At 38.4% G+C, this 27,058-nt stretch overlaps 1 protein-coding gene and 1 long non-coding RNA gene across 17 annotated transcripts; one reads left to right on the forward strand and one right to left on the reverse strand.

The window, feature by feature from the left end:
• Window positions 1-9: 9 nt before the first annotated feature.
• Window positions 10-22,351, forward strand: DRAM2 (DNA damage regulated autophagy modulator 2). Of its 16 annotated transcripts, none has more exons than XM_038541006.1 (11): window positions 18-134; window positions 2,139-2,262; window positions 3,304-3,373; window positions 5,808-5,893; window positions 6,933-7,077; window positions 10,756-10,823; window positions 12,484-12,623; window positions 19,362-19,539; window positions 20,030-20,112; window positions 21,351-21,443; window positions 21,983-22,351. In XM_038541006.1, exons 5-11 carry the CDS (start codon window positions 6,947-6,949, stop codon window positions 22,088-22,090), a joined length of 801 nt encoding a protein of 266 aa, XP_038396934.1. In that variant the 5' UTR covers window positions 18-134; window positions 2,139-2,262; window positions 3,304-3,373; window positions 5,808-5,893; window positions 6,933-6,946; the 3' UTR covers window positions 22,091-22,351. The 16 variants fall into 16 exon arrangements, with proteins under 16 accessions (XP_038396946.1, XP_038396934.1, XP_038396939.1 ...); XM_038541011.1 differs by having other exon boundaries at window positions 6,936-7,077; XM_038541009.1 differs by having other exon boundaries at window positions 35-134; window positions 2,142-2,262.
• Window positions 9,112-20,094, reverse strand: LOC111096341. Its single transcript, XR_005361005.1, has 3 exons — window positions 19,993-20,094; window positions 9,984-10,045; window positions 9,112-9,429 (listed from the first exon to the last, which is right to left on the reverse strand). It is a non-coding gene; the product is annotated as an uncharacterized LOC111096341 (long non-coding RNA).
• Window positions 22,352-27,058: the final 4,707 nt, after the last annotated feature.

Consider the following 27,058-nt stretch of genomic DNA (forward strand, 5'->3'; position numbering starts at 1 on the left):
GCGCGCCGGGGAGCGCGCTCCTCGGGGGTGGTGCCCCGGCCCGGCCGCTCGGGAGCGCGCCCTGTGCTCCACCCCGCGTCCGTCCCGCCCGCGGGCTTGGGACGCGGCCCGCACTGGCGCGGCGGGCGAGCAAGGTAGGCCGAATAGCGGGCGAGGCCGGCCTCAGCGCCCGGGGGCGGTGCGGGTGGAGGACCGCGGACGGGCGGGCGGGGCACGGGGGCCGGCGGGCAGCGTGAGGCGCGTGGCGGGGGCCCTGCCTCCCGGGACCGCACTGTGCGGAGCGCGGGAGAGGCGCCCGCTGGGGGCCGGAGCGCGGACGGGCTGGGGGACCTGGCGGGCGGGCAGATGCGGGCTGGAGGGACCTAGAGGGCGGGCGGCCGCGGGCTGAGGGCACCTGACGGGAGGGCAGGTGCGAGTTGGGGGACCTGGCAGGCGGGCAGGCGCGGGCTGGGAGGACCTGGAGACCGGGCAGGCACGGGCTGGGGGTACCTGGCGGGCGGGCAGATGCGGGCTGGGGGCACCTGGCGGGCGGGCAGGCGCGGGCTGGGGGTACCTGGCGGGCGGGCAGATGCGGGCTGGGGGCACCTGGCGGGCGGGCAGGCGCGGGCTAGAGGCACCTGGAGAGCGGGCCGGCGCGGGCTCGGGGGACCTGGAGAGCGGGCAGGCGCGGGCTAGAGGCACCTGGCGGGCGGGCAGGCGCGGGCTGGGGGGACCTGGCGGGCGGGCAGGCGCGGGCTGGGGGCACCTGGCGGGCGGGCAGGCGCGGGCTGGGGGCACCTGGCGGGCGGGCAGGCGCGGGCTGGGGGCACCTGGCGGGCGGGCAGGCAGGCGCGGGTTGGGGGCACCTGGCGGGCGGGCAGGCGCGGGCTGGGGGGACCTGGAGAGCGGGCAGGCGCGGGCTAGAGGCACCTGGCGGGCGGGCAGGCGCGGGCTGGGGGGACCTGGCGGGCGGGCAGATGCGGGCTGGGGGCACCTGGAGGGCGGGCAGGCGCGGGCTAGAGGCACCTGGCGGGCGGGCGGGCGCGGGCTGGTGGGACCTGGCGGGCGGGCAGATGCGGGCTGGGGGCACCTGGAGGGCGGGCAGGCGCGGGCTAGAGGCACCTGGCGGGCGGGCAGGCGCGGGCTCGAGGGACCTGGAGAGCGGGCAGGCGCGGGCTGGGGGGACCTGGCGGGCGGGGAGGCGCGGGCTAGAGGCACCTGGAGGGCGGGCAGGCGCGGGCTGGGGGGACCTGGAGAGCGGGCAGCCGCGGGCTCGGGGGACCTGGAGAGCGGGCAGGCAGGCGTGGGCTCGGGGGACCTGGAGGGCGGGCAGGCAGGCGCGGGCTGGGGGCACCTGGCGGGCGGGCAGATGCGGTTGGGTCGGCTCTCCGCGCCTCCCCGTCGCCTGCCCTCCTGCTGCCTCCCGGCCCCTTTCGCGTCCTCTTCACCCCCCGCCCCCGCGCGGGCAGGGCCAGGCTCCGCCCCCCGCATCCTTTCCTGGCCGCCGGCAGAGCCCGGCGGAAATCCGCGTCCTGGGGCTTTGGCAAATAATGCCTTGGTTTTGTTTTAAACGGCTACCAAGAACTGTCGCCCCAGTGCCACAAAAACTGCGGTTAGGTACGCGTTCCAGTTTTCACTGCTGGGCTCGGATTCCTTGGCAAAGGGATTGGGGGCAGATTTGAAGCTGAGACCTGCGGTGACTTTGTGTTTATCTGAAGCTCATCTACGTGGACTGAGGGGTCTGTGGGCCCAAGGCAGAAAGCCTAATGCTGCTCTTTTGCATCCTCACTCTGTGCTTTCTTTACGTTAGGATACATTTGAAAACCAGAAAACACACCGGGGAAATGATTGGTCCAGTTCCCCCAAATTTTAATTTTATAAAACAGTCCCCAAAGGCAGTTCTGTAGTTCTTGTGACATCATCAGATTTTAACCCATTTGATCCAATTTACTAAAAAAAAGTTACTTAATCTTCTAGACTCTTTAGGATTAACAATTACAAGGATATCACATTTGTCAGAAGACCAAGTTAGACTTAAGAAAAATAACTGTTTCCTCTTATGCTTTCTTTGGGCCTTATGGTTCTGTGGCTTTTTTATAAAGAGTTTAGGGCTTTCTTCTCGTGGAATATCCAGAATTTACTTTCTTATTGTTTTTTAGCAGTCACCACGTAGAGGGGACAGTATTAAGGAATTCTTATTACCAGTGCCATTCAAATATTTGTGAAATTTAAGAATTGTAACTGCAGTTCTGATTTCATGGATCTTCAAAGAAAGCAGGGAAGGTAGGTGAGAGATGCAAGAATATTTCGTTAAGCACTCTTACTACTATATGAAGGTTATTCCTGCATATTTTCGAAGGTTTCTTAAATTATTAACCATTAAAATTTTAACTTTGTTTGCTTGGCAGTTAGCCAGCCTTACTTCCAGCTTTCAACTATGAAAATGCATGGGCATAAGAGTCTTTCCTCATCAAGTCCGTGCCCTTAAAATTTTCAGTTGTCATTAGCATACTGGTAAATCATTTCAAGCCTTGCTTCTCTCCTAAACTGTTTAAACAATAAGAACCCTCAAAGCCTGAGGAGATAGGAATCCCAGATGATTCATACATGCAAAGAATTAAGTGTTGTTCTGGAACCCTGTGGCTAGTTACGGTTGTACAGAATTGGTAAATTTAGCTGTCATTGTTATATTGTATGCTTTTTCTGTTCTAGGAAAAAACCCTTTGAGATAGCTACTTTACAAATCAGAATACTGTAACTCAGAGCTTAGTAACTTTTCTAAAATCATACAGCTGGGACTTGATAAAGCTAGGATTTGCAGTTGGGTAAAGCTGATCACATAGCTGTGTTCTTTCCGTTGCACCACATGGACTAGTTAATGTTTTATTTTGCCTAATCTATCCTTTCCTCATTTTTGTCTTTCCTTCCATAGGAGGAAATTTCAGTGTTTTCCCTTTTATTTTATCTTTTTTGAGATCAGCAACTATTGTGAGAAAGGGTAGGAAAATTGATATCCTAGATTTAAAATAGTACTTAGTTTCAGATGGTACATTATTTTAAAGCACACTGGTACACTTAACCTGATGAGCACCAGGTGTTGTATGGAAGTGTTGAATCACTGTATCGTACACCTGAAACTGATATAATCCTGTATGTTCAAACTAATTTTAAAAAACACACAAGTATTGACTCTAAAGAAAAATAGCTTATTAACAATTCTATAGCATAGTGTCCTACCCATGAACAAATATTGGTGCATTGACTTGAAATTGTCCATGTTTAAAAGAATGTGGTTTGAAACATTCTTATTTTCTTTGTATGTAGATTTCAGGATTTAAAAAGCTGCAGGTTTATGGAGATTTGAAGACCAATATTTTATGAACTTGTAAAACAGGTAATTCATCTCTTACAGTCTAAAAGAGAAACAGCCATTTACTGATCATCTGTGACAGTATTTTACATATAGTTCTTGCATAAACCTTGAAGTATGTACTGTTTTAGACCATTTAACAGTACTAAGAGCTACCCCTTATTATGTATCAGTAATGTGTTTCTTTACTTGTGCTGTCATGCAATCCCTGTAATAGCTGTTCAGCATAGACCAATAGAACTTTTCCATGATAATGGGAATGTTCTATATGTTCACCATCCTTTAGTGGTAGCCACTAGACACATGTGGCTTTTGAGGACTTGACATATGGCTAGTATGACTGAATGACTGAATTTTTAAGTTTTGTTTTAGCCAATTGAAATTTTAGTTTAAATAGCCATGTGTGGCTAGAGGATACTGTTTGGGACCTATGGTTATTCTAAGGTCTTAGAATCTGGATAACCTGGGAAAATGGCAATATTGTTTACTGAAATAGAAAAAACATGAACCTTTTTGGGGTTTAAGAGGATTTGTTTTTGGCTGTTTGTTCATTCAGAAAATATTTAGTGATTACTATGGGCAAGGCCCTCTATTGTGCATAGGTAGTGAAGTAGAGTCTCTCTCATCAAGGATTTTATCCACTTAAGACCTTTTCCTTATTTATCATACTGTAGAGACAGTAAGTCATAAGAGATGTGCAAATCAAGTGTTCTCAGAGGAAGGAATGCTTATTTACAGATGCAAAGAGATTAGGGAAGGTCATGTGTGGAAGAAGGTATATTTGAGCTCGATTTTAAAGACTAGGAAGGATGTGGGCATACAACAATGGTTAAAGGAGGAAGAGGCTATGCTTCTGGCAGTGAGGTGGACACAAATGTTTTGAAAATTCCTTTTGCCAAAATACCTAAATGCTGGTTAAATTATATTAGCCTTTAAAATGCGTTGCAGGCCTGTAGAACAGAAAGGGAAATCCCCAGGCCTAAAAGGTCAAAGAAAGAGTAGAAATCAGAGTAATAAACTAGCAGAGTGTCTTGTTGTTTGGCTGGTAGCAGAAGTAAAGCACAATTAAGGACAGGTGGTAGGTTTCCTCTTGCTCACCACCCAAGGTAGAAAGAGAATTCATACCCCTTTGACCTCCCAGGTATATAACTCCAAGAGGCACCATTCACATGGTAGTTTGTATAAATGTGTTTCAGGGAGTGATTTTTTTCGTAAAAGTTAAAGATGAGTATTTCTACTTGAAATTGTACAACCCATGGCCTTGAAGAACCACCTTCCTCCAAATTTGGCCGGGATCCTCAAAATTCTACTCAGTGAAAGGAGGGCTAGGAAAAATATCTCCTTCCTGGCAAAGGGGGATCACAAAGAAATGTGTATATTTTCACCTAGATCCAGGTCAGGGAGTAAAGCTACCCCTTGAGAACTTGAAACTACAGAGTCTGGGACCACTCAGATTTGGGGTTCAAATGTACATATCTGCATGGTCTAAAAAAACCTGGAAGTTAGGAAATTAAAGTTGGCCCGGGTTGGTAATATGCCAGAGTGCCTGATAAAAATAGATATAGACCTTCCCTGGAATGATTCACCCTTAAAACTAAGCCTTTTAGAATACTCCCAATTAAAATTATCCTAATACAAGTTTATAGTCAAAAGCTATAAAACAGGTGCAAGGGTTAGTGAAATCAACAATATGAAAGTAGATTCCTCTAAGGATATTATGTTAGAATTATACAAAACAAATTAAAATAATGTTCAAAGAAAGAAGAATTAAAGATTTTAGAAGTAATTAAAAATTTATAGAAATTGAGAATTATTGTCCCAGGAACTTACACCGGGGAAAGCACTATAGGAATGTGGCAAGGAATCGCCATGTTTAATGCGATGAAGGGACGCCTGGGTGGCTCCGTGGTTTAGTGCCGCCTTCCGCCCAGGGCTTGATCCTGGAGACCAGGGATCAAGTCCCGCATCCCGCTCCCTGCACAGAGCCTGCTTCTCCCTCTGCCTGTGTCTCTAGCGCCCTCTCTCTCTCTCTCTCTCTCTCTCTCTCTGGGTCTCTCATGAATAAATAAATAAAATCTTTAATAAATAAATAAATATACATATTTAGCAACAAGTCAGATGATCAAAGTAAATGACAAGCGTAAGTCAAAAATGGCTGACTACAACAACAAAAAAATTGTTCTTACAAAGTTCACAGGAAATATTCAGTTTCTGTCCATCAAACTATGAGAAGATAGTCCTCCAAACATGATATTATTTCCACATGCATAGGGGTAGTTTCTTAAAATTTGAAGGTATTTCTGTATTTTTAAAAATTAAGTGCATTCAGATACATTAGTGTTTCCAAATTCACTTATGGTTACTTAATAACATCCTCAGTCTGGAATTTAAGAGAGAAGGTGGTGATGTGTGATATGTGTATACTTAGATGCTCTTTTTCTTTCCCCTCTTATATTAGGAGCTAGAAATATAACAAAACAGCTGGTTCCTGCTCTGTCAGAACCTAGTTTCGTGAGGAAGATAAAACCAAGCAAACAAGCAACAGTTAAGTGAGATGAATGCCCTGATCGAGGAAGTAAAGGGTGCTCTTGGAAACAAAGTAGGGATACTCAGCTGAAGCCAGAAGAGTCGGTATTTGAAAATATATAGGAGTTAATAGGTGGTAGAGGGGCTGGAGGGTGATAGCATGGTGTCTGTTACCCAGACAGCAGTATGCATGAAGGTCTGCGAGTGTACAAGAGAGCTTGACACATTTGAACATATATAGCAGTATAGCATAGTGATTGGTGTTGGAACAGGACTGCCTGAGTTTGAATTCTGTCTCTACCAAGTCCTGTGACTTTGGACAGTTCTCTTAACCTCTGTAACTCTATTGTGAGAAGTAAATGAGATCGTGTATTTAAGGCGCTTAGCACGTGCTGACAGAGAATAGACTCTGTGTTTGCTTTTGTTAATGGTGATGAAGATGAGAGCTAGAGCATGGAATTGGGAACGGAGAAGTAGCCAGAGATGAATTACCAAAAAGTGAGTAGAGATCAGACGATGCAAAGACCTTATAGACTGAGTTAAGGAGGAAAGACAATTTATAAGGGCACAGGGAGGCCCTGAAAGATTCTCTGTAGGAGAATAGGTGGTCAGATTGGTATTTCAGAATTAGAAGGATCACCCTGGTTTTAGGGTGGAGTCTAGATGGGTTGTGGTCCACACTAGAAAAGGACCATTTGGGAGATTATAATAATAATCTGGAGAAGAAAAGATGATGTTTTAGGTAGAGTAGTGGTAATGGAGATGGACAGAAGGGGTAGATTTGAAGGAAATTTAGGAGGTTGAATAAACAGTACTAACTACTAGATTATGTGTGTAAAGCTGGAGGAGAAAAAATATTTCTGGGTATGGCAGTGGGTGAAGCTTGGTTCCATTTACTGAGAAATTGAAAGCAACCAGGTGTTAGTAGATGGTGTGGGGGATGATTTCAGAAGTGGAACAGCTCATGGTGATGAGTATAAAAGATTGTGGGAGTGGATGGCTAAAGTAGGAGATTAAATACTTGTGAATAATCTCTAATTTGTTTTTTCCACCTCAGAAGACCTGTTTGAGATGTGGTGGTTTCAGCAAGGTCTCAGTTTCCTCCCTTCTGCCCTAGTAATTTGGACAGCTGCTGCTTTCATATTTTCATACATTACGGCCATAATACTTCACCATGTTGACCCTGCTTTGCCTTATATCAGGTCAGTGAAACATATTCTTTCATAGGAGGCTGTTTATGTATCATTCACATTTTAACATCGAAGCAAACATTGCATGTTAACATTTTAAAATTCAGATTTTTTTTTACCATTACACCAAAAAAGAATATAAAGAGGAAGTTACATTTGGCTCTTTCCATGTGATAGAGGAAGGTGGGGTAAAAACAGGGGTAAGATTCACTTAGTGAATTATGACACTTTAAGGGCCTTGTCTTCTAAATAAGTATTTGAGGTTGTCTCAGAAGATAAAAGTGAATATGGTCTCACTCATATGCAGAATGTAAGAAATAGTGCAGAGGACCATAAGGGAAGGAGGGGAAACTGAGTGGGGAAAAATCAGAGTGAAAGACAAACCATGAGAGACTCTTAACTCTGGGAAACAAACTGAGGGTTACTCAGTGGGCGGATGGGGTAACTGGGTGACAAGCTTTAAGGAGGGCCCATGATGTGATGAGTGCTAGGTATTATATGCAACTGGCAAATTATTGAAAACTACATTGGAAAATAATGATGTACATATATGTATGTCAGCAAACTAAGATTTAAAAAGATTGAAGTGGAATTATTCAAAAAATGCTGCAAACAACAGTAATAGTATTATAAGATAATGATAATGACAACTATTTTTCGATCTACTTTGCACAAAATAATGTTCTAAGCATTCTTCAGGTGAGGAATACTTGAAACCTTACAACTACCCTTTGAAGTAAGAATTATTATTTTGAGAGCGGGCCACATGACTTAGTGAGTGATGGAACCAAAATGCAGTTTGTCTGGGCAATTTGACTCTAGAGACTCTACTCTTAATCTTTATGACATATTATCTAGATCTTTCTGACAAATTATCAAAATTTATCAGTAATATTTTTGAAATTTCAAAACTAATAATGATGGAAGTATGGGTACTCAGTTGCTTGTGCTATGTTTGTAACTCTTTTTTTTCCAATTTTAAAGACAGTATATACTTACCCTAACAAATTTTAAACAATTATAAAAGTAACTAAAACTGATTATAAAAGTAAAAAATGAAAGTCTGTTTCAACCCATCTCCAGTTCCTTCCCATCCAGAGGTAATTAATGGTTTGGTTGATTTCCTTCCTTAGTTTGTTCTGTTGTTATAAGTTGTTTCATTTATTTATTTGTTTACATTCTGAAAAATAACCTCTCCAACACAGAAAATAATGAACTTTTAAAAGATGATAAACCAAGAGGCTATAAATTTATCTTTTTAGAATATTGAGAAAAGATCAAATGTTACCATTTACATTTGTTCCCACAATGGTATGGTATGGAGCAAAGGATATCAACAAATTTGGTACACTTTGGGAATATGTACAAAAACCAAAGATACTTTAGAATTTAAGGTTCCAATTCTAGGAATAATATGGTGAATAATCACCACTGATTACCACTTTGCTAGAGGAACATGTAGCTTAGGGAACCAGTTCATTCTTTAGTAACTTTTTAGAGACCATACATCTGTTATTCTGGAGTGTCTTTCAGCATTTTTCTTTCCCCTTTGAGAACTTGTCTGCTTTCACTTTAAAGTGCTTTTAATCATTTAAGAGGCCTTTGGGTTCTTTTTCAGAGTTTCAGTTCTCTGATGGTACTGCATGTGATTTTCTTATAGTACTGTAGACACTTCCTTCTCCGTTCCCTCTCCTGCCCTTTTATTTTTCTGCTACTGACCTTATTATTATTACCCTGGGATCTTTTTCAACATTCTCATACATTTAAACTCAGAACTACTTAATTTTACTTCTCGCTCATTTCCTTCATCTGCAGAATGATTAAGTTAGACTAGATGCTTTGCAAAGTTCTTTTCAGCTCATAGACCTCATCTAAAAGGTTTGTTAATAGTCCCAAAAGACATAACCAAATGTAAATTTCACTCCAAAGACAATTTCAGTGCAAGTGTGCCTCGGGTGTTCTCTTAGTTGGTTTAAGTAGCGGATGCCTAGGGAGAATGCACAAGATGAGTATTAGGGCACGAGAACAAATTATTAGAATCTCTATGTATATTTTTTAATTTCAATATTTAAACTTATATAATAAATACATATATTTTGAAGTTACATAATCAGAATTTTTTTTTTTGATGGCAGGTATTCAAATAGTTTGATGACCACTGAGTTGGAGTGCTGTGCTGATGAGGTGATGGACTTGGCTCTTTTCACTTGTAGGCCAGTTTGTATCGGTCTGTTCCAGAGCCGAGGCAGGAACACACTTAGCCATCTCGGAAATGCGTGCTTTTATTTCCTTATGGGATATTTGGAAACTCTAGTGTCTCTTGAAATACAGGTAGTCAAATTTTAGGAAATCTGAAAATTTTTTCTGATTAGAAGAATATATATTTACATTATTCTTGAAAATTTGATAGGTTGAGGAAACAAACAACAAAACCATAATCTCCACTCCCTGAAGATGATCAGTGTAACAAAATCTTCTGTTTCTAAAGATACATCTTAGAGTCTGAAGGAGCAATCCTTAGAATTTATATGTGTTACTTTACTTTTCCTAAACCTAACCCAAATGTTCACCAGACCTTATTGATTCCTTACCAGACATGACTTTCCATCTCTTTTCTATTCTCATTACATCGCTTTAGTTGAGATCTTTATTATCTCTTTCCTCTAGTACTTCAATTCATGGCCAAAGACTTTATCTTTTTTATCTTTACTAGTTTGAGGGAAGGGAAAGAAACTAACATCTAATGGGTGTCTCCCCTGTGTCTGCTGCTGTGCTAGATCTTCACCTGTATTGTCAGTTTTGTTACCTCATGTTGAGCTGATGAGGCTGGGAGGGAATTAATAGCCTCATTTTGCAGATAAACAATAGTCATAGAGAGATGAAAGAGTACCCCCCCCCAAAAAAAAAGAAAAGAGTACCCAAGGTTCCTCAGTAAATGGTGGGTGGGCTGATGATCCGAATTTGTGTTTTCCATGCTGCCCTGAAACACAAACATGTAAGTCAATGCATTCCAATACATTTTGATAAGTGATTTCAACAGAAGTCTGGACAGATGCTCTGTGAGTCCTCATTTTGCTAGAGGAGTTGGCCAAGGCTATGGGGGGGGGGGGGGGGGGGAGGAAAATTGGTCTTGCATGGAAGCTCCAGGAGGGCAAGAGATTTATCTCATTTACTAACTACTATATTCCTGTCCCTAAAATGCTGTTGGGCACACAGTAGGTACTTGATAAGTTTTTTTTTTTAATTAACAGGAAATGAGTAGGTATTAATGGAATTATAGACAGGGTTAACAACAGATGACAAAAGCAGAGTTGTGAAAGGACCTGGTTTAGGGAACATTCAGGTGAGACAGTTGAACATACCTGTCCAACTGATGGAAATCAGTAACAGAGCCCTAACGTTCCCAGCATAGGGTAAAAAACAAAAAACATTTTATTTTTTAAAATCAATTTCTATTGATTTCTGTTATGTGAAAAAGAAATAATTTCAACTGATAGGAGAAAAAAGTAAACAAGGTAAGCACTGTGAGCTCAAACTGTCATGTTCTCATAAAATTATATGAATTAAACTTACAAATACATGAAAAGATACAGGATTTGAAATAACCCCTGTTATTTCTTATTCCTTAGGAAAAATACACATGTATGTCTAGTATGAGAAATCCACACACCTTCTTTTTTTTTCTTTCAGTGACACTGGTACAGTAGCTCCAGAAAAATGCTTGTTTGGGGCAATGTTAAATATTGCTGCAGTTCTGTGTAAGTAATGCAAATTGTTTTAAAAATCAAAATTAATAGTGAAATTGGCCTTTCCTTCTTTAAACACTTGCGTGACTTGTTTTACTTTCTGGTTATACCTGAGGGAATGTTATCACTAAATTTTAATCACAGATGTTTCTTTTAAAAGAAAAGCAATTGCTAGAAATGCTAAATTATAGAAATAAATCTTTAAAAAATATCTATGAGGCTATTTTCCAAATAGAAGTTGTAAGGTGTAACCAAATATTTCTTGAGACGTGAAGTGGATTTCACATGACCCTGTAGAGGACAAAAAGCTATAAACCAACTGACCACAACTAACACCAACTAAATTCATTTAGGGTAAATAATTTAGAAGTTTTCAGAGTAGCATTGGAACCATGTTTTGTTTTGTTTTGTTTTAATTTTAAAGATTTTATTTATTTATTCAAGAGAGACACAGAGAGAGAGAGGCGCAGAGACATAGGCAGAGGGAGAAACAGTCTCCATGCAGGGAGCCTGACATGGGACTTGATCTCGGGACTCCAGGATCACACCCTGGGCTGAAGGCAGGCGCTAAACTGCTGAGCCACCCAGGGATCCCCCATGGTTTTTTGTTTGTTTGTTTGTTTGTTTGTTTGTTTAAGATTTATTTATTTATTTATTCAGAGAGAGCGAAAGAGAGGCAGAGACACAGGCAGAGAGAGAAGCAGGCTCCATGCAGGGAGCCCGACGCGGGACTCTATCCCGGCCCCCAAGATCACACCCGGGGCTGCAGGCAGCACTAAACCGCTGCGCCACCGGGGCTACCCCATGTTTTGGTTTTTGAAAACTGTTCTGTCACCAAAGGAATGAAATTCTACTCTATTTTGCATTCTTGTTCATTATTTATTTTTTGAATCAAACTTTTATTAATAATTTACTAAAATATTTTTCCAGCAATCATGATTGTTTTAAATATTTGCATTCTTCATATATTTATTATCTGCTTGGGTCAAAAATTGAAGTTAAGGAAATGAATGATTCAGTGCATAGAAGTTTATCTTATGACTAAAGTTTTCAAAAATATGTCTACAAAAGCATATATGTTTTATTTTCTATACTTTTAAGTTCTTTGGCAATGTTTTTGCAATGGAAAATTTGATTTGCCCCTTCCTTGACTAACAAGGATGGTAAAGTGAGTGTTTTTTTTTTTTGTTTTCTGTGTAATTGACTGCTATATCTGATTCAGCCCTGTTGTAATAATTTGAAATAAAACTAAATGAGAGTGGGGCAAATAAATCATATTTTGGTGTTTTGGGTTTTTTTTTTTTTTTGTCTGTTTTTTTTCCCCATATTTAACACCAATTACTTTAGACTTTAATGCTAATCATATAGAATATTTTGTTTTCTATAAAGTTTATCATTAGAGATTTTCCAAAAGCATCAAACTTACCTCTTAAATTTTATCCTAAATATTTATAAATGTGAGGCCCACAAGAGGCCAGAGATATTACTAGTTCCAAAATGCAACCTTAAATGTTCTTAAAGTCAACAGCTGTTCCTGTTGTTTTTTTTTCTCTTCTTTCAAACCAACTTTGAAAGGAAGATTCATATTATGTGACCTTTGTTAACTCTTTATTGGCAACTTTATTCCCTGGTTACTTATTACTTTGTTGTCTTTTGGGTTATCTCTTCCCAGGCATTGCTACCATTTATGTTCGTTACAAGCAAGTTCAAGCTCTGAGTCCTGAAGAGACTCATATCATCAAATTAAACAAGGCTGGCCTTGTACTTGGATTACTGAGTTGTTTTGGACTTTCTGTTGTGGCAAATTTCCAGGTTTGTGTTTTAACCCAGCACAGGCATTTTCCTGAGGTTCATAAATTCATACATGTTAAAAAGGAAACCTGAAACATTCAGTTACACACTGTCACTGTTTTTTTGCCTTAGCAAAGTAGAGTCCCCTGCCTTTAAATGATTTGGCCATCTTTGAGATCATTACACATGCAATGAGAAAACTGCATTTTCGGTAAGCTCCTGAACACCTATAAATTATTCCGACCTTTTAAGGATTCACAGGCCTCTATTTATTAGACTCTTCATTACTACTTATTTGGAGATTACTCCAAGACCAGAGAGAATTGGTATAAATTATAAGTGACACAATTATAAATTTAAACTTTAAAAAAATATGTGGCTAGGGGTCGCCTGGCTGGTTCGTTTGGTAGAGCATGTGACTCTTGATCTCCAGGGTGTGAGTTCGAGCACCATATTAGGTGTAGTGATTACTTAAAGATATTTGGGGAAAAACTATACCTAATAAGTTACACGCATTTACCTATTTTACATTCTTGTTTAGATATTCCCATTGATCACCTTTATCTCTAGGTTCTGAGCCCCTCTTATGCAGGAGTAGAGAGAGGATATGGAGCTTTTCCGGGTTTTTCTTAGGGAATTCTTAAAGTAGCAGGTCAACCTTCACAAATATTTGCAAACTCTTCACATACCTTTCTATTGACATTCTTTCAGATGAGTCTTTGGTAATAACAGTTGTATCCTGGGCATATGGGTGTTTTTTGATTAATATCTTTGCAGTCTTCAAAGTTTCAGTTTAGACATTTGATAACCTATTTAGACATCTAATAATTATTTATACACACTCCTGCAGATACACATATAGAGGCACATTCATGCATCCACTGCACGTATTTTTGGCTGATGGCTTTTCTTCCACAATGATTTAAGGCTCAGACACTGTCCATCTTTGAGCTCTCCCATTCCTTAAGTCCTTATTATCTTCTGCATCTAGCCAGTTGAAACAGTTAAAGAGAACATGCAGAAATCACACCTCCTTCTTAACAACCTTGACGTGGCAGTGACTCACTTCATTCTATTAACATTTATTAGCTAGACACAAGAGGGGCTGGGAAATGAAGTCTTACTGAGCATCAGTTCTTAGGGGTAACTGTGTACTATAGAAGGGACACAAAATTTTTGGTGGTTAGCTGTCTTTGACCCAAATAGGGTCCTGCCTTCACTCATCAATTTCTAAAGCTTAGTGTTAAAAATATGTTTTGGGGAATTTTTAGTATATGGCTGGTGATTCTTTGTTTTAGTTGTCCCTTTATCAATTTAACAGTATCTCTCATCACTGTATGTTAAAAATGAATCCCAAAGTGACCTCCATACTTAAGATGCTACCCCTATTAGTAACTGGTATTTGTTTATACAGTCCAGTGAATTCCAATGGCAGTTCCTGGGCTACTCATGCCCCCTTCTTTCTACCTTTTTTGCATTCACCTACAAAAACAGTTTATATACTTTTTTTTTTTTTTTTTTTTTTTTACTGTTTTCCTTTCAGCTTTCATTCTAATTCACCTTCACCACAGGGGTCCTGGGCTTTGTAATTTTGAATCAAATTTCTTTTACTCTCTTGATCATATCTTTTCATGCAACTTTGGACCTTTTGAATTTCCTCTACATCCTTCACTGATGGCTTGATTGCTGGGCCCTGTTTATAAGCAGACTCTGTAACAGCACCTCCTGTTCTTCCTTCCTTTCTCATGTAAACTTTTACTGCCTGTTTTAAGTGGTGAGTGCATTGTTCCCTCCTCTTCCCACTTATCTCTTGCAGAAACTAACTCTAGTTCTAGAGTTTGACTTGGAAGAGAATCTAGCACTGTGTTTTAAAGTAGCGAAGGACAAACAGTGTATGTTCTCATTCATTTGGGGAATATAAATAATAGTGAAAGGGAATATAAGGGAAGGGAGAAGAAATGTGTGGGAAATATCAGAAAGGGAGACAGAACATAAAGACTCCTAACTCTGGGAAATGAACTAGGGGTGGTGGAAGGGGAGGAGGGCGGGGGGTGCGGGTGAATGGGTGACGGGCACTGAAGGGGGCACTTGACGGGATGAGCACTGGGTGTTATTCTGTATGTTGGTAAATTGAACACCAATAAAAAATTAATTTATTAAAAAAAATAAAGTAGCGACTTGTTGATTTTACCTCTTAAACATTTCTTGAAGATATCTGCTTCTCTCCATTTCCATCTCTGCTTCTCTCCCTACCGTCTCCTTCTCAACCAGTTCAGACTTCATTATCTCACACCTGGGCTACTGCGATAGCCTCCTAAATACTTCCTTTGTGTTCACTCTTACATCCCTTTCATTTAATACTGCAGCCAGTATACTCTTTTGGAATTATATATACATCTCACTCTGTTTCCCTGTACCCCTGCTTAAAGCTCTATAGCTCCAAAGTTCCATGAAAAGATGTAATAAGAGGGATCCCTGGGTGGCACAGCGGTTTAGCACCTGCCTTTAGCCCAGGGCGCGATCCTGGAGACCCAGGATCGAATCCCATGTCGGGCTCCGGGTGCATGGAGCCTGCTTCTCCCTCTGCCTATGTCTCTGCCTCTCTCTCTCTCTGTGTGTGTGACTATCATAAATAAATAAAAATTTAAAAAAAAAGAAAAGATGTAATAAGAGAGAAAAAGGAATTTGATAAACTACCAAGCTCCTTAATTAATTCAAAGGTCTTGCATGATCTAGCTGCATGATCTACTTTTCCAGCCTTGTTCTGCATCATTCCTCCTCTTTTTTTTTTTTTTGAAAGAAATTATTTCTTTATTCATGAGAGACAGAGAAGCAGAGACATAGGCAGAGGGAGAAGCAGGCTCCCCGGAAGGATCCCAATGTGGGACTCAATCCCAGACCCCTGAGCCAAAGGCAGACACTCAACCCCTGAGCCACCCAGGTGTCCCCATCATTCCCCCACTTAATGTCCTCCCCTGTACATAGCACCAGAGTTTCTTTGTTCCTTAAATAAGACAAGTTTATGTCACTCCATTTCACATGTTTCTTTTGTTGGACATTTCACAACCCCAAACCTAAATATATCTAGATGTCTTCAAGATCTCTACACAAACTACTTTCTCAGGGAGGTCTTCTCTGTGAATAGACTTGTTCCTATATAATTTGAGTTCTCTTTGTGTTCTCTAAGCCTCTGGAAACAAATTCTTCATAGCACTTACTAATTTTATATCTATGGTTTTTAAAGTTCTTAGTTGATCTATTTCTCCATTAGTTATAAGTACAGTGGTTTTGTTCACCATTTTATATTCAGCACCTAACATACTACTTCAAACATGTTCTCATTGCTTAGTAACTTATTAAAGAAGCCAAAGAGACTAAGCAGGATGAATAAAAATTCTCTTGCTATTACTGTGGTTGTCTATGCTTAAAGAGACCTAATGAGGTTAGAAAAACTCTGACTTAAAAAATACAAATTTAATTTCTTTGAAAACAACCGTATATAATAGCATTCAGCAAAACAAACACATGGTAAGTGTCCTCGGTGCCTACTTAGAGGAATTTTTCCCTTCCTAGAAAATTTATCCTGGAGGAAACTTGGAAGGGTTAAATAAGCAGAAATCTGCATTAATTTTTAGGGCTACCATAACAAAATGCCATAAATTGTCTTATAATAATGGAAATTTGTTCTCTCAAAGTTCAGAAGGCCAGAAATCTGAAACCAAGATGTTAGTAGGGATGTGTCCCTTTTGGGGACACAGGGAAAAACCTATTCCATGCCTCTTTTCTAGTTTCTGATGGCTACCAGTAATCCTTGTTATTGCATGGCTCATGGCAACATAACTATAATATGTGCCTCTCTTGTCACAAACCATTCTTTCTTCCTATAAAATTTATCTTCAAGAAGACTTTGGATAGAGGATAAGTAAGCAGAAATTTAGTACCTGAAGTTTCATCTACTGCTTTTAGGTAAAAATTACAGACCACTCAATATATAATTTATAAGTTCTTTATCAGACATTTGCTCCTGACCACACATATCTCTATGATTTTTCTTGTGTTTGTCAAAGAATCAGGTTGTCTTTGTTTTGTTAAAGGAGATTTTTTTAATAAAATAATTTTTATTGGTGTTCAATTTACCAACATACAGAATAACACCCAGTGCTCATCCCGTCAAGTGTCCCCCTCAGTGCCCGTCACCCACTCACCCCCACCCCCCGCCCTCCTCCCCTTCCACCACCCCTAGTTCGTTTCCCAGAGTTAAGAGTCTTTATGTTCTGTCTCCCTTTCTGATATTTCCCACACATTTCTTCTCCCTTCCCCTATATTCCCTTTCACTATTATTTATATTCCCCAAATGAATGAGAACATATAATGTTTGTCCTTCTCCAATTGACTTACTTCACTCAGCATAATACCCTAAAGGAGATATTTTTTTTTTTCTTTTTAAAGATTTTATTTATTTATTCATGATAGTCACAGAGAGAGAGAGAGGGGCAGAGACACAGGCAGAGAGAGAAGCGGGCTCCATGCATCGGAAGCCCGACGTGGGATTCGATCCCGGGTCTCCAGAATCGCGCCCTGGGCCAAAGGCAGGCGCCAAACCGCTGCGCCACCCAGGGATCCCTAAAGGAGATATTTTTAAAGAGGATAAAATAATGACTTTTGTACATGTGTCAAAGATTGTATTTAACTTCTTAATTAATGAGGGAAATGGTAGGTATTACAAATCAGCCCAAAAGAGAAGTCAAGGTACCACACATTTGTAGTCAGATAAGGAATGCTAAAATAAATTTATGATGCAAAACTGGTCATTATTCACAGAGTGATAATAACATTTAAAAGGACGCAATTTGCATTTATATAGACATGGATTATTCACATTATCAGTTTTCGATATTTTTTTAATAATGTTTTTATTTTATTTTTTTACTTTTATTTATTCAAGAGAGAGAGACAGAGAGAGAGAGAGAGACAGAAACACAGGCAGAGGGAGAAGCAGGCTCCATGCAGGGAGCCCAGCGTGGCACTCAGTCCCGGGTCTCCAGGATCACACCCTGGGCTTAAGGCGGCGCTAAACCGCTGAGCCACTTGGGCTGCCCAAGTTTTCAATATGTTAACTTCTGTCTCTGCACATAACTTCTATCATTACAGAAATTTTCTGTGAAAAATAGCTCGATGAAAGGCAAATCAAACTCCCATTTGTATAGAACCAGTCCCAGAGGCTCTAACATTCCACTGAAAGAATACTCTCTGGCCTATTTCAAGATCTTTTGCTGTTTTCCTTGTCTCTAAAATGATAAAATTGAATATACAAGCAGTAGTACTGCCAGTTAAGACCAGTTTTAAATGCGTTTATTTTAATTATAAAAATATAGAAGTAAGTGCTCTCTGTTCTTTATTTTTACTTTTTAATTCACGGGATTTTGTTGGGACTGTGTACTGATCACAGGTGGGCATCGATCAGGCTACTCTGTATTTAGCTTCATCAGTATATATGAGAATATTTTTAAGGGGAAAAATTCACCCATATTCCTGCTTGTAGCCCTAAAATAGTTAATTTTGTTTTTGCCTATATTTTCCAGCCTTTATCCATATATGTAGATAAATTCCCATAAGAAGATAAGAAGATAATTTCATTTTATGTTTTACAGGTGCTGAATTTTCTTTCTTTGTTACCCAAAGTGGTAAAGTGTGCATTTTTTTCCCTTCCCAGCAGTCATAACTTATTGCCAGTTATAACACCCCAAACTGAATCAAAGCATCCCTTTCTTTCAAAAAGAAAACCAATGGCCTTGGCAAAAACATTGTTATCTTTTGCTTCTTTACACCAAAAACTTCTTATAAAGCTTCAATTAAAAAAAAATCTGGGCTCTGTGTTTGTGAATTAGCACAGCCAATTGTAAAAGAAGGGACCCAAACCCTAACCTCTCCCCTCGTTACCCCATCATACACTCTGTGCCAGGTGCTATACAGTGAATTCTCAACCAAATGAGATACAGGCTGCATCAGCTTCAAAAACTAGAGTGGTTCAACTGAAAATATTTGTAGAATTTTTGGAGAGCTACTGTTGTCACTTTTAAGCAGAGGGTATATGTGGTAAAAAATAAAATGTAAATGGATATTGATAAGAGTGAGGCAAAGAAGAAAAAAATGAGAATTTATGGTAATCCCCTGTATAATTTATCAAAACCAATCAATGAGAGCCAAGAGGGAATGAATGTTTTAATTTTTTGAGCCTTTAATTATATTTACATTAAATTAGATTTAAGTTGAAACTCGTTCCCTCCAGCTTCCTAACCATCCTGATCCTCCTTTGCCGTGTACTATTCTTTTTCTATAGACCTTATTACCATCTAACATATGATGGACTCTATTTATTTCTAAAGTTTGTTAGTTATTGTTTGTGCTTCTTCATTTGAATGTAAACTCTGAGGGCCAGATTTTTGTCTGTTTTGTTCACTAATACATCTGAGTACTTAGAACAGTGCTTGACACAGAAGAGGCACCGAAATAAACAGATTATTCAATGTGTAAATGAATAATTACTGTCATTTTCAGTAGTGACATGAACAATTTGGTAATCTGGCTTATATGGAGTACTCTAAGAATTGCTTCAGGAAATAATCTGTAGGATGCATAGTGCTTTTTTTCCATTCAGTGAGTGTCCTCTTGAAATCACTGGCTTGTGCTTTTAAATATTGTGTTGGCAATGTGTTTTGAGTTTCTGTTATTTACTTATTTCTTCTTTTTACCTCTCAGAAAACAGCCTTTTTCATTGTACATGTATGTGGAGCTGTGCTCACCTTTGGTATGGGCTCGTTATATATGTTCGTTCAGACCATCCTTTCCTACCAAATGCAGCCCAAAATACATGGCAAACAAGTCTTCTGGATCAGACTACTGGTGGTTATCTGGTGTGGAGTAAGTGCATTAAGCAGTATCCTTTGCTGTAAAATGTGGCTACACTTGGAAGGGAATTGACTGTGAACGCTGTTGACACCTTATGGGTGAGATTCTTCGGTTAGTGACCCTAAATTAGAGGACTTGAAATATGAAATTCAAATTCTACATAGGACCTCGTTAATTGAGCTAGGAACAAAGATAACATTTAGCCTGATCGTACTCATTTCAGAGATATGAAGGATGGGTTAATGCCCTCCCTGAGAACAATTATGTAGAAGAATTTTAGGGTAGTACTGCCAATTGACAGCACAGTGGGAATGACTGTGCAAACCATTTCATAGTAATCCTCCAGGCCCATTTTTAATTTCACTACAGCTGTATAATATCCGACCTTTAAGGAAATAGGTTTGGACCTTGGAAACAAACGTATTAGTAATCTTTGTGGACCTTTAAAGTTATTTTTATTTTAAATCTAATTTAAACTTACAGGTCTTCTCTGAGATTCTCCTTGACTTTTTTTATAGTGCTGACTTGCTCATCACTTTTGTACAGTGGGAATTTTGGCACAGATATAGTACAGAAACTCCATTGGAATCCTGAGGACAAAGTAAGAACTTGGAATCTATAAAACTTAGTTTTATATTTAAGATGACTATTTTGGTTGATTTTGATGTATTTTTCATGTCATCACAAAAGGCTTTTTTCAGTAGAATAATCATTTTGTTAAATTAGGATTATTTTCTATGTATGATCGAGTTTATGTTGAACCACCTGTATTCTTCTGTCAAGTTTGAACAGTGAACATTTTCAAGACACGAAGAAAATTGTGATGGCAAAGAGTTTTCTCAGAAATTGGCTCCCCTAAATATGGATGTAATGTATAACATACCCAACTGAGATCTTTTATTATTAGAATACTTATTTTCTGAATTATTATCCAGAAGTTTATTATTATGGACTCTGCATTTGGACACCGATATAGTGGATATCTGAATAGAGATAACTTCTTTGATCCTGAGGGGAAAAGGAGGAGGAGCATATACTAAATAGGTGATAAAATTAAGTTCATCTGTTTTCACAAACCTCTCAGTGGCATTTCATTATGAATTATTTTAAAAGAATTAGCCTTGGATAAGGGCATGTTTGTGAGAATGAAAGAATGAAATAATTTACTAGATTCTCTCAGTCATAATCCATGTATTATTTAATGCTCTAAAACTAAGTTTATCATGAACATTTTTTACTTAAACATTTTTAGTGTCATTTAATGAATCTTATGGCTGTGGGAAAGGCAGTAACTTTCCAATTATAGAGTAGAAGTTCTCCTGTTCTTCGTTCTTCAGATGGAAATTTTATTTGCTCTATTTGAAGTTACAATAGCTAGATCATTTAGAAGGACTTTCCTAATGTCTGTCTTTAATTCTTGAGATATATTTAATAAATTAAAGGTTGTTTTGTTTTCTAGAAAGTTCAGTTATGAAATTAAATGTTAAGTATAAATAGAATTAAATTTTTAAACAAACCTTATTTTAAACAGTTTCATATTTACAGAAAAATTGTGAAAATAGTACAGAGGGTTCTATGTTATCAATATATTCTGTACCTACCCCTTTAATTAACATCTTTAATTAGTATGGCATGTTTATTACAATTAATAAATTCACATGGGTACATTTTTGACAAAAGGCCATAGTAGATTAATATGTCCTTAATGTTTACCTATGGCCTTTGATTTTCAGAAGGCAGATTGTTTTATAGGTTTTATGGGTTTTTTATTTGACAGAAATTCTTCTTCATTCAAATGAAATTTCACAGAACTCTTCTTTTTTTCCATTGTCCCTCAAGGGTTACGTGCTTCACATGATCACCACTGCAGCAGAATGGTCTATGTCATTCTCCTTCTTTGGTTTTTTCCTGACTTACATCCGTGATTTTCAGGTAAGAAAACACAGCATTAGATATACAGTCAAACTTCCCTCAGGTGGGATAAAAGAAATTGCTATAGGCAAGTCTCCAACCTTTTTGGAAATTAATTACACAGGCAGCAATGCCAGAAGAGGAGCTTCTCAGGTAAATCATTTCTGGTTTGGGGAAGTAGTGTATCATTAGTAAGGTGTTCAGCCTTGAAAAGAGGATTGTAAAGCAAGTAAATTTGCAAAACTTTTTTTACAAATTTTCATCAACTCTGCCTATGTTTACATAGGCCAACCTCAACATTTAGTTTCACTGATTCCTTTTAAAAAACAAAGAAAAACGAAGAACTTCTGAGTAGAAAAGCTTGGTTTTCCTAACTGTTGGTACTATAGATGACACCTTTGGCAGTACGACATCTATCTCAATCTTGTTACTTATTAGAATTGATTTACATTTCCAATCCCAAAAATATTCTTCAGAACATATTTAAGATGTGATGTCGAGGATATTGAAGATGCCTTTAAGGAATAAACATCTATATATAATTTTCTTTTCTGTTACAGAAAATTTCTTTACGTGTGGAAGCCAATTTACATGGATTAACCCTCTATGACACTGCTCCTTGCCCGGTTAACAATGAACGAACACGGCTACTTTCTAGAGATTTATGATGAAGGAATGAAATATATCTGTGATGATTATGATTCTCAGGGATTGGGGATATGTTCATGAAAGTTCCTTATTCTGCTCCGACATTTTTAACCAGTTAATCAAGGTTGACAGTGATACTGATGAATACTGATAATCAAGAAATATAAACAAAGCCATTTGATAAGTTACTTTCAAGGCTATCTTCAAGAAGACCATGTAAAAACATATATGCCCATACTTTTTTTTTTAATCCCAGAAAATAAAGGCAAAGGACTACAACATTGTAGACTTTTTTCCTACTTTATTTAAAGAGAAGCAGCAAGAAATGTACCAAGCAGTCTACAAAATCTAGCCTTTCATATTTTCTAAAGCATTGTAAACTATGTTTTTTGGGAAGCACTTTTATAAGACATTTTCCAGGATCCCAGATCATCAGCGTTGCTCAGCAGCTCCTTTAGAATTAGGTTTTGAAGTAATAGTTTTACCATTTCAATACATTTCTTAAAGTCTATACAATTTTTTCTTCTGGAATCCACTTATTAAAGGGAGCAGACCTGAATTCATGGAAGTGCTTTCAGTACTTAAGATTTGCCCAAGTGATTCTGCAGGTATGGATTTGATTCCTGCCCCAAAGCCCAATACTGTACCAAGTGGTCTGTCACACATGCTTGCAATAGTTCCTGAGGCTTAGTCCCTGAAATGAGATTTTAATCCCCATCACATGAGAGAAGTAATGATAGGTAGATTTATTCAATCGCATTTTACATAAAGCAAGGATTAGTGCTCATAAATAAGGCTGAGTAGTTTGTGAATAACAGCAGATATGATTGATATAAATGACCACAAACTGCAGTCAAGAGTGTCTTAGATTTTCATTTATAGCAAATTATAATCATTTATAAGTAGTCTTGAATGGGCAGATACTAAGTCTTTTAAACAGAGTGTGATCTTTGTAGAACCCAAATTCTAAAGGACAAAAATCAGTCCAAAAAAAAAAAACCCCTCCCCTCAAAAGTACAAAATAATTGTGATATAGGTATCCACCAAAATGGTTTTTTCTCTCTCTGTCATGCAAATGATCAGATAGCTTCTGCTTGGATCCCTGTCTATACAGATAAAGAAAGAATGGTTTACAGATTCAGATAAAATTCAAAAGAAGAAAATGCTTATCTAGGAGGTGCTCAGGGACTGGTTCTCAAAAGAGTCGTTGAAGAAGATTAACAAGGTTTATCATTTTAGAAGAAACAGTTCCATAGCCAAAATAAAAGGTGGTGAGAACAAGTTTGAAGTACAAAAAGGAGCACTTTTAAAGAAAAATGGATATATATATAGTAGAATCCAAGATCTCAATTAGGAATAAGTTGCTAGATACAGGACTGTGTAAATAATATTTCTGAAGACTTCTGAGCTAATAAGACAAAATGGAATAAAATACTGTTTACGTATAAGATTCAGCAGCAAACATGGGAGATATTTTAGTAAACATTGATTCATTGAAATCTGGCACCACTAGAAAAAACATTTGGATACAAACCATGAAAAATTTCTATCATGCCTCTGAAAATCATGGTGCAACCACACCTGAGAAAAAGCATTCAGTCCTGGCTATTATACATCAGGGAAGCTGAAATTCAAGTTGTGAAGGACCATGGTGTGGTGAGAGAAGGATTGATAGAATCAAAGTTTATAAATTACATGTAGGGAGGATGGCACAGGGACGAATTGGACTTACAGGTCTGTCCTAGAATATTAGGCTTAGATATACACTAAAACATACACAATAACACATTAAAGAAATTATTTTAAGACAAAATGTTACTTTGATAGTATTTTAATCTCATCATTTAACCTTTACCCTTAGGCATAACAGAAGATGAAAATATTAATAAATTCGGAAGGAGATTGTAAAGAGATTTTTGAATATGTGTTTATCCCTCACTTATGGCTGAAGTAATGGAAGATAACCACACCTTCCCTCAAAATATGCCTTGCCTCCACTGTCTGTACAGTAGCTTGGATAAACAGAGAAGGCATTCCTTTTCAATTCAATCAACAATTTTGTATTAAATATTTAGTTTTAAGAATAGAAGGTCTTAAACTGACAAAATTGGCAGATTCTGTGAACTGAGGGTATCTATTTTTCTCCTGGATAAACAGCAAGACTACATTTCCCAGCCTACCTTTCAATTAAGTATGAGCATGAGACTGAATTTTAGCCAGTGAAATATAAATGAAATGGACGTTTGTCATTTTCATATCAAAATTCTGAAAAATGGGAATGCTCTTACCCAATTTTTCTCCTTAAATTAAATGGATAGTGATGACAAGATTTAAGGAGATGATAGAATCACATGGGAAAATGAACCTGAACTATTCACTTCTAATTTTAGATTTTAGAAAATCAAACGAGATATATAATTTAGGAACTCCAATTTTATCCATCCCAGTTACTAAGATTATATTGTATGTTGCCAGAATAGTGTCATATATTGTAAGTGTTCAGTGGATTTGTGAAAGAGAATTTTTCTTATTTCCTCTTTAATGTCCTGTAGAACTCACTGTGAAATGAAGTTCAGCAAACATTGGTTCATTAGTATCTTTGTAAATCCATGCATGTCGTGCTTCTTTTCAATCAGCCAAATTGCTAATTTTAGTAAACCACTCATCTACTAGGAAGATAAGAATATAGAACAGAACTAAAACAAAGAAAATCTTTCTGAGGCATTGTGAGTGTAAGCAACTGTATCCTCCAAAAGGCATGGTAATTTGAGAGAGAGTTCACCTATTCAGGAAGCCTGAATACTTCAGAAATTCTAAAATATGCTATGGGAATGCAGTTCAGAGGGTAAGTCCCCATGTTTGGCAACCTGGCAGTTTAGCTGAAGAGCACAAAGATTCCACTAGAATCTCACCAATACTCAGATTCCAATCCCTCCTAAAAGGAAACTTTTCATTTAAAATATATGAAGCAAGTGGTAAAGTTAAACTAAATCAGTGGCAAAACTCATCTCCACCTCAACTACAGATTACATTAACTCAGCTTCCCACTGTAAGATCCTGACAAAGGAACAGGCATGCCCTGTTGTGAAGGTAACTATTATTTATTTTTATATTCATTGTTTTATTATAGAAAATCTCTAGCATACAGCAAGAAATTATAATACCTACAATGGAGTAAGAAATCTGATCCAGAGAGCAAATGGTCAGTAGAAGCAAACTCAGAGATTGCCCAGATGTTGCAGTTATCAGAGGTATATGAACTATGATAAAAACGCTGAGGGAAGTAGTAAAAATGGTGGAAAACATGCATGAAAAGTTGAGGAATATCAGCAGAGACATGTAAACTATGGGAAACAAAGTTCTAGAATTTGACATGATAGGACTACAGATAGAAGAAATGGTTGGATAAACTTGGAAGACAGAGTATTTGAGTTTTGAAGTGGCCTTGCATCTCATAATTGAGTTTCTGAAGATGAAAATAAAAAGAATGGTACAGAAGAAATGTTTGAAGACTTGATATTGACTGAGAACTTATCCACAATCAGTGGAAATTAACACAGAAAATCCACAAAATCACAAGTGAGATTTTGAAAATGATTAAAATTGATAAACACCTAGCAAGATTAATACACTGGCTTGGATAGTATTTCCCATAAGTCATGTCCATCTAGAAATTTAGAATGTGACCTTATTTGAAAACAGGGTATTTGGAGATATAGTTAATTATGAGATCATATGAGAATTGTGTTAAATCCAGTGATGTGGTGTCCTTATAAGAAGACCATAGATACAGAGACAGAAGGCCAAGTGAAGACAAAGGCAGAGATTGGATTAATGCATCCTCAAGCCAAAGATTGCCTGCAACTAGAAACTAGTGAGAGATAAGGAATAATTCTCTCCTACAGCCTTTAAAAGGAGCCTTGATTTTTCATTTCTGTCCTCCAGAAATGTGAGAGAATACATCTCTATAGTTTCAAGCCACTCTGTTTATGGTAATGTGTTATGACAGCCTAGGAAACAAACAAAAAAATCCAATCAAGTGAAAAAGAGAAAATTCAAATTACTAATATCAAGAATGAAAAGGAAGATATCACTACATAGCTTGTTGGACATTAAAGATAATAAGAGCATGTTTACCAAGAAATTCAACCACTCAGATGAAATGGGAAAATTGCCTTTTAACACATAGTTTGTCAAAAATTATGCAAGAAGAAAAAAAATCTAAAAATATTTCTATATTTATTAAAGTATTGAATTTGTAATTACATATCTTTCCAATAAGAAAACTTTGAAGACCTGATTAATTCACTGGTGAATTTTACTAAATATTTAGGTTAAAAATGACACAATTCTACACAAACTCATTCAAGAAATAAAGAGGAGTTTTCAACTTGTGTTATGAAACCAGCATAACCCCAGTAACAAAACTTGACAAATATATTATGAGAAAAGAAAAAGACTAATATCCCTCATGAATACAGATGCAAAAATATTTAAAATAGTAGGAAACAGAACTTAAGGATGAAAAAAAAAATGATATAGCATGATCAAGTTGGGTTTACCCCAGCAATATAATTCAGCAAACTAACAAAGGGGAAATGACAGAAACAAAATAATTTGACAAAATTCAAGACTGAATATGAAAAAAAATCCTAGCAAGCCAAAAATAGAAGACAATTTTTACCATTTGATAAGGACATCTATGAAAGTGTAACAGCTAATATCATGCTTAATAGTTTAATATTAAATCCTTTTCCCCTAGGAAGGAGAAAAAACGAGTGGGAAATATCAGAAAGGAGACAGAACATGAAAGACTCCTAACTCTGGGAAACGAACTAGGGGTGGTGGAAGGGGAGGAGGGGGGGTGGGGGTGACTGGGTGGCGGGCACTGAGGTGGGCACTTGATGAGATGAGCACTGGGAGTTATTCTATATGTTGGCAAATTGAACGCCAATAAAAAATAAATTTATAAAAATAAAAACACACAC

The sequence above is a fragment of the Canis lupus genome, chromosome 6 (genome assembly GCF_011100685.1).
Source record: "Canis lupus familiaris isolate Mischka breed German Shepherd chromosome 6, alternate assembly UU_Cfam_GSD_1.0, whole genome shotgun sequence".
Taxonomy (NCBI): domain Eukaryota; kingdom Metazoa; phylum Chordata; class Mammalia; order Carnivora; family Canidae; genus Canis; species Canis lupus.

Bases quoted from the DNA above. Each gene is read 5' to 3' on its own strand.
- DRAM2 (XM_038541018.1), top strand. From the start codon at position 6,947: ATGTGGTGGTTTCAGCAAGGTCTCAGTTTCCTCCCTTCTGCCCTAGTA. The intron at 10,824-12,483 runs GTAAGTAATGCA...ATCTCTTCCCAG, and splicing joins AAATATTGCTGCAGTTCTGT to GCATTGCTACCATTTATGTT. The intron at 19,540-20,029 runs GTATCCTTTGCT...CTTTTTTTATAG, and splicing joins TGGAGTAAGTGCATTAAGCA to TGCTGACTTGCTCATCACTT.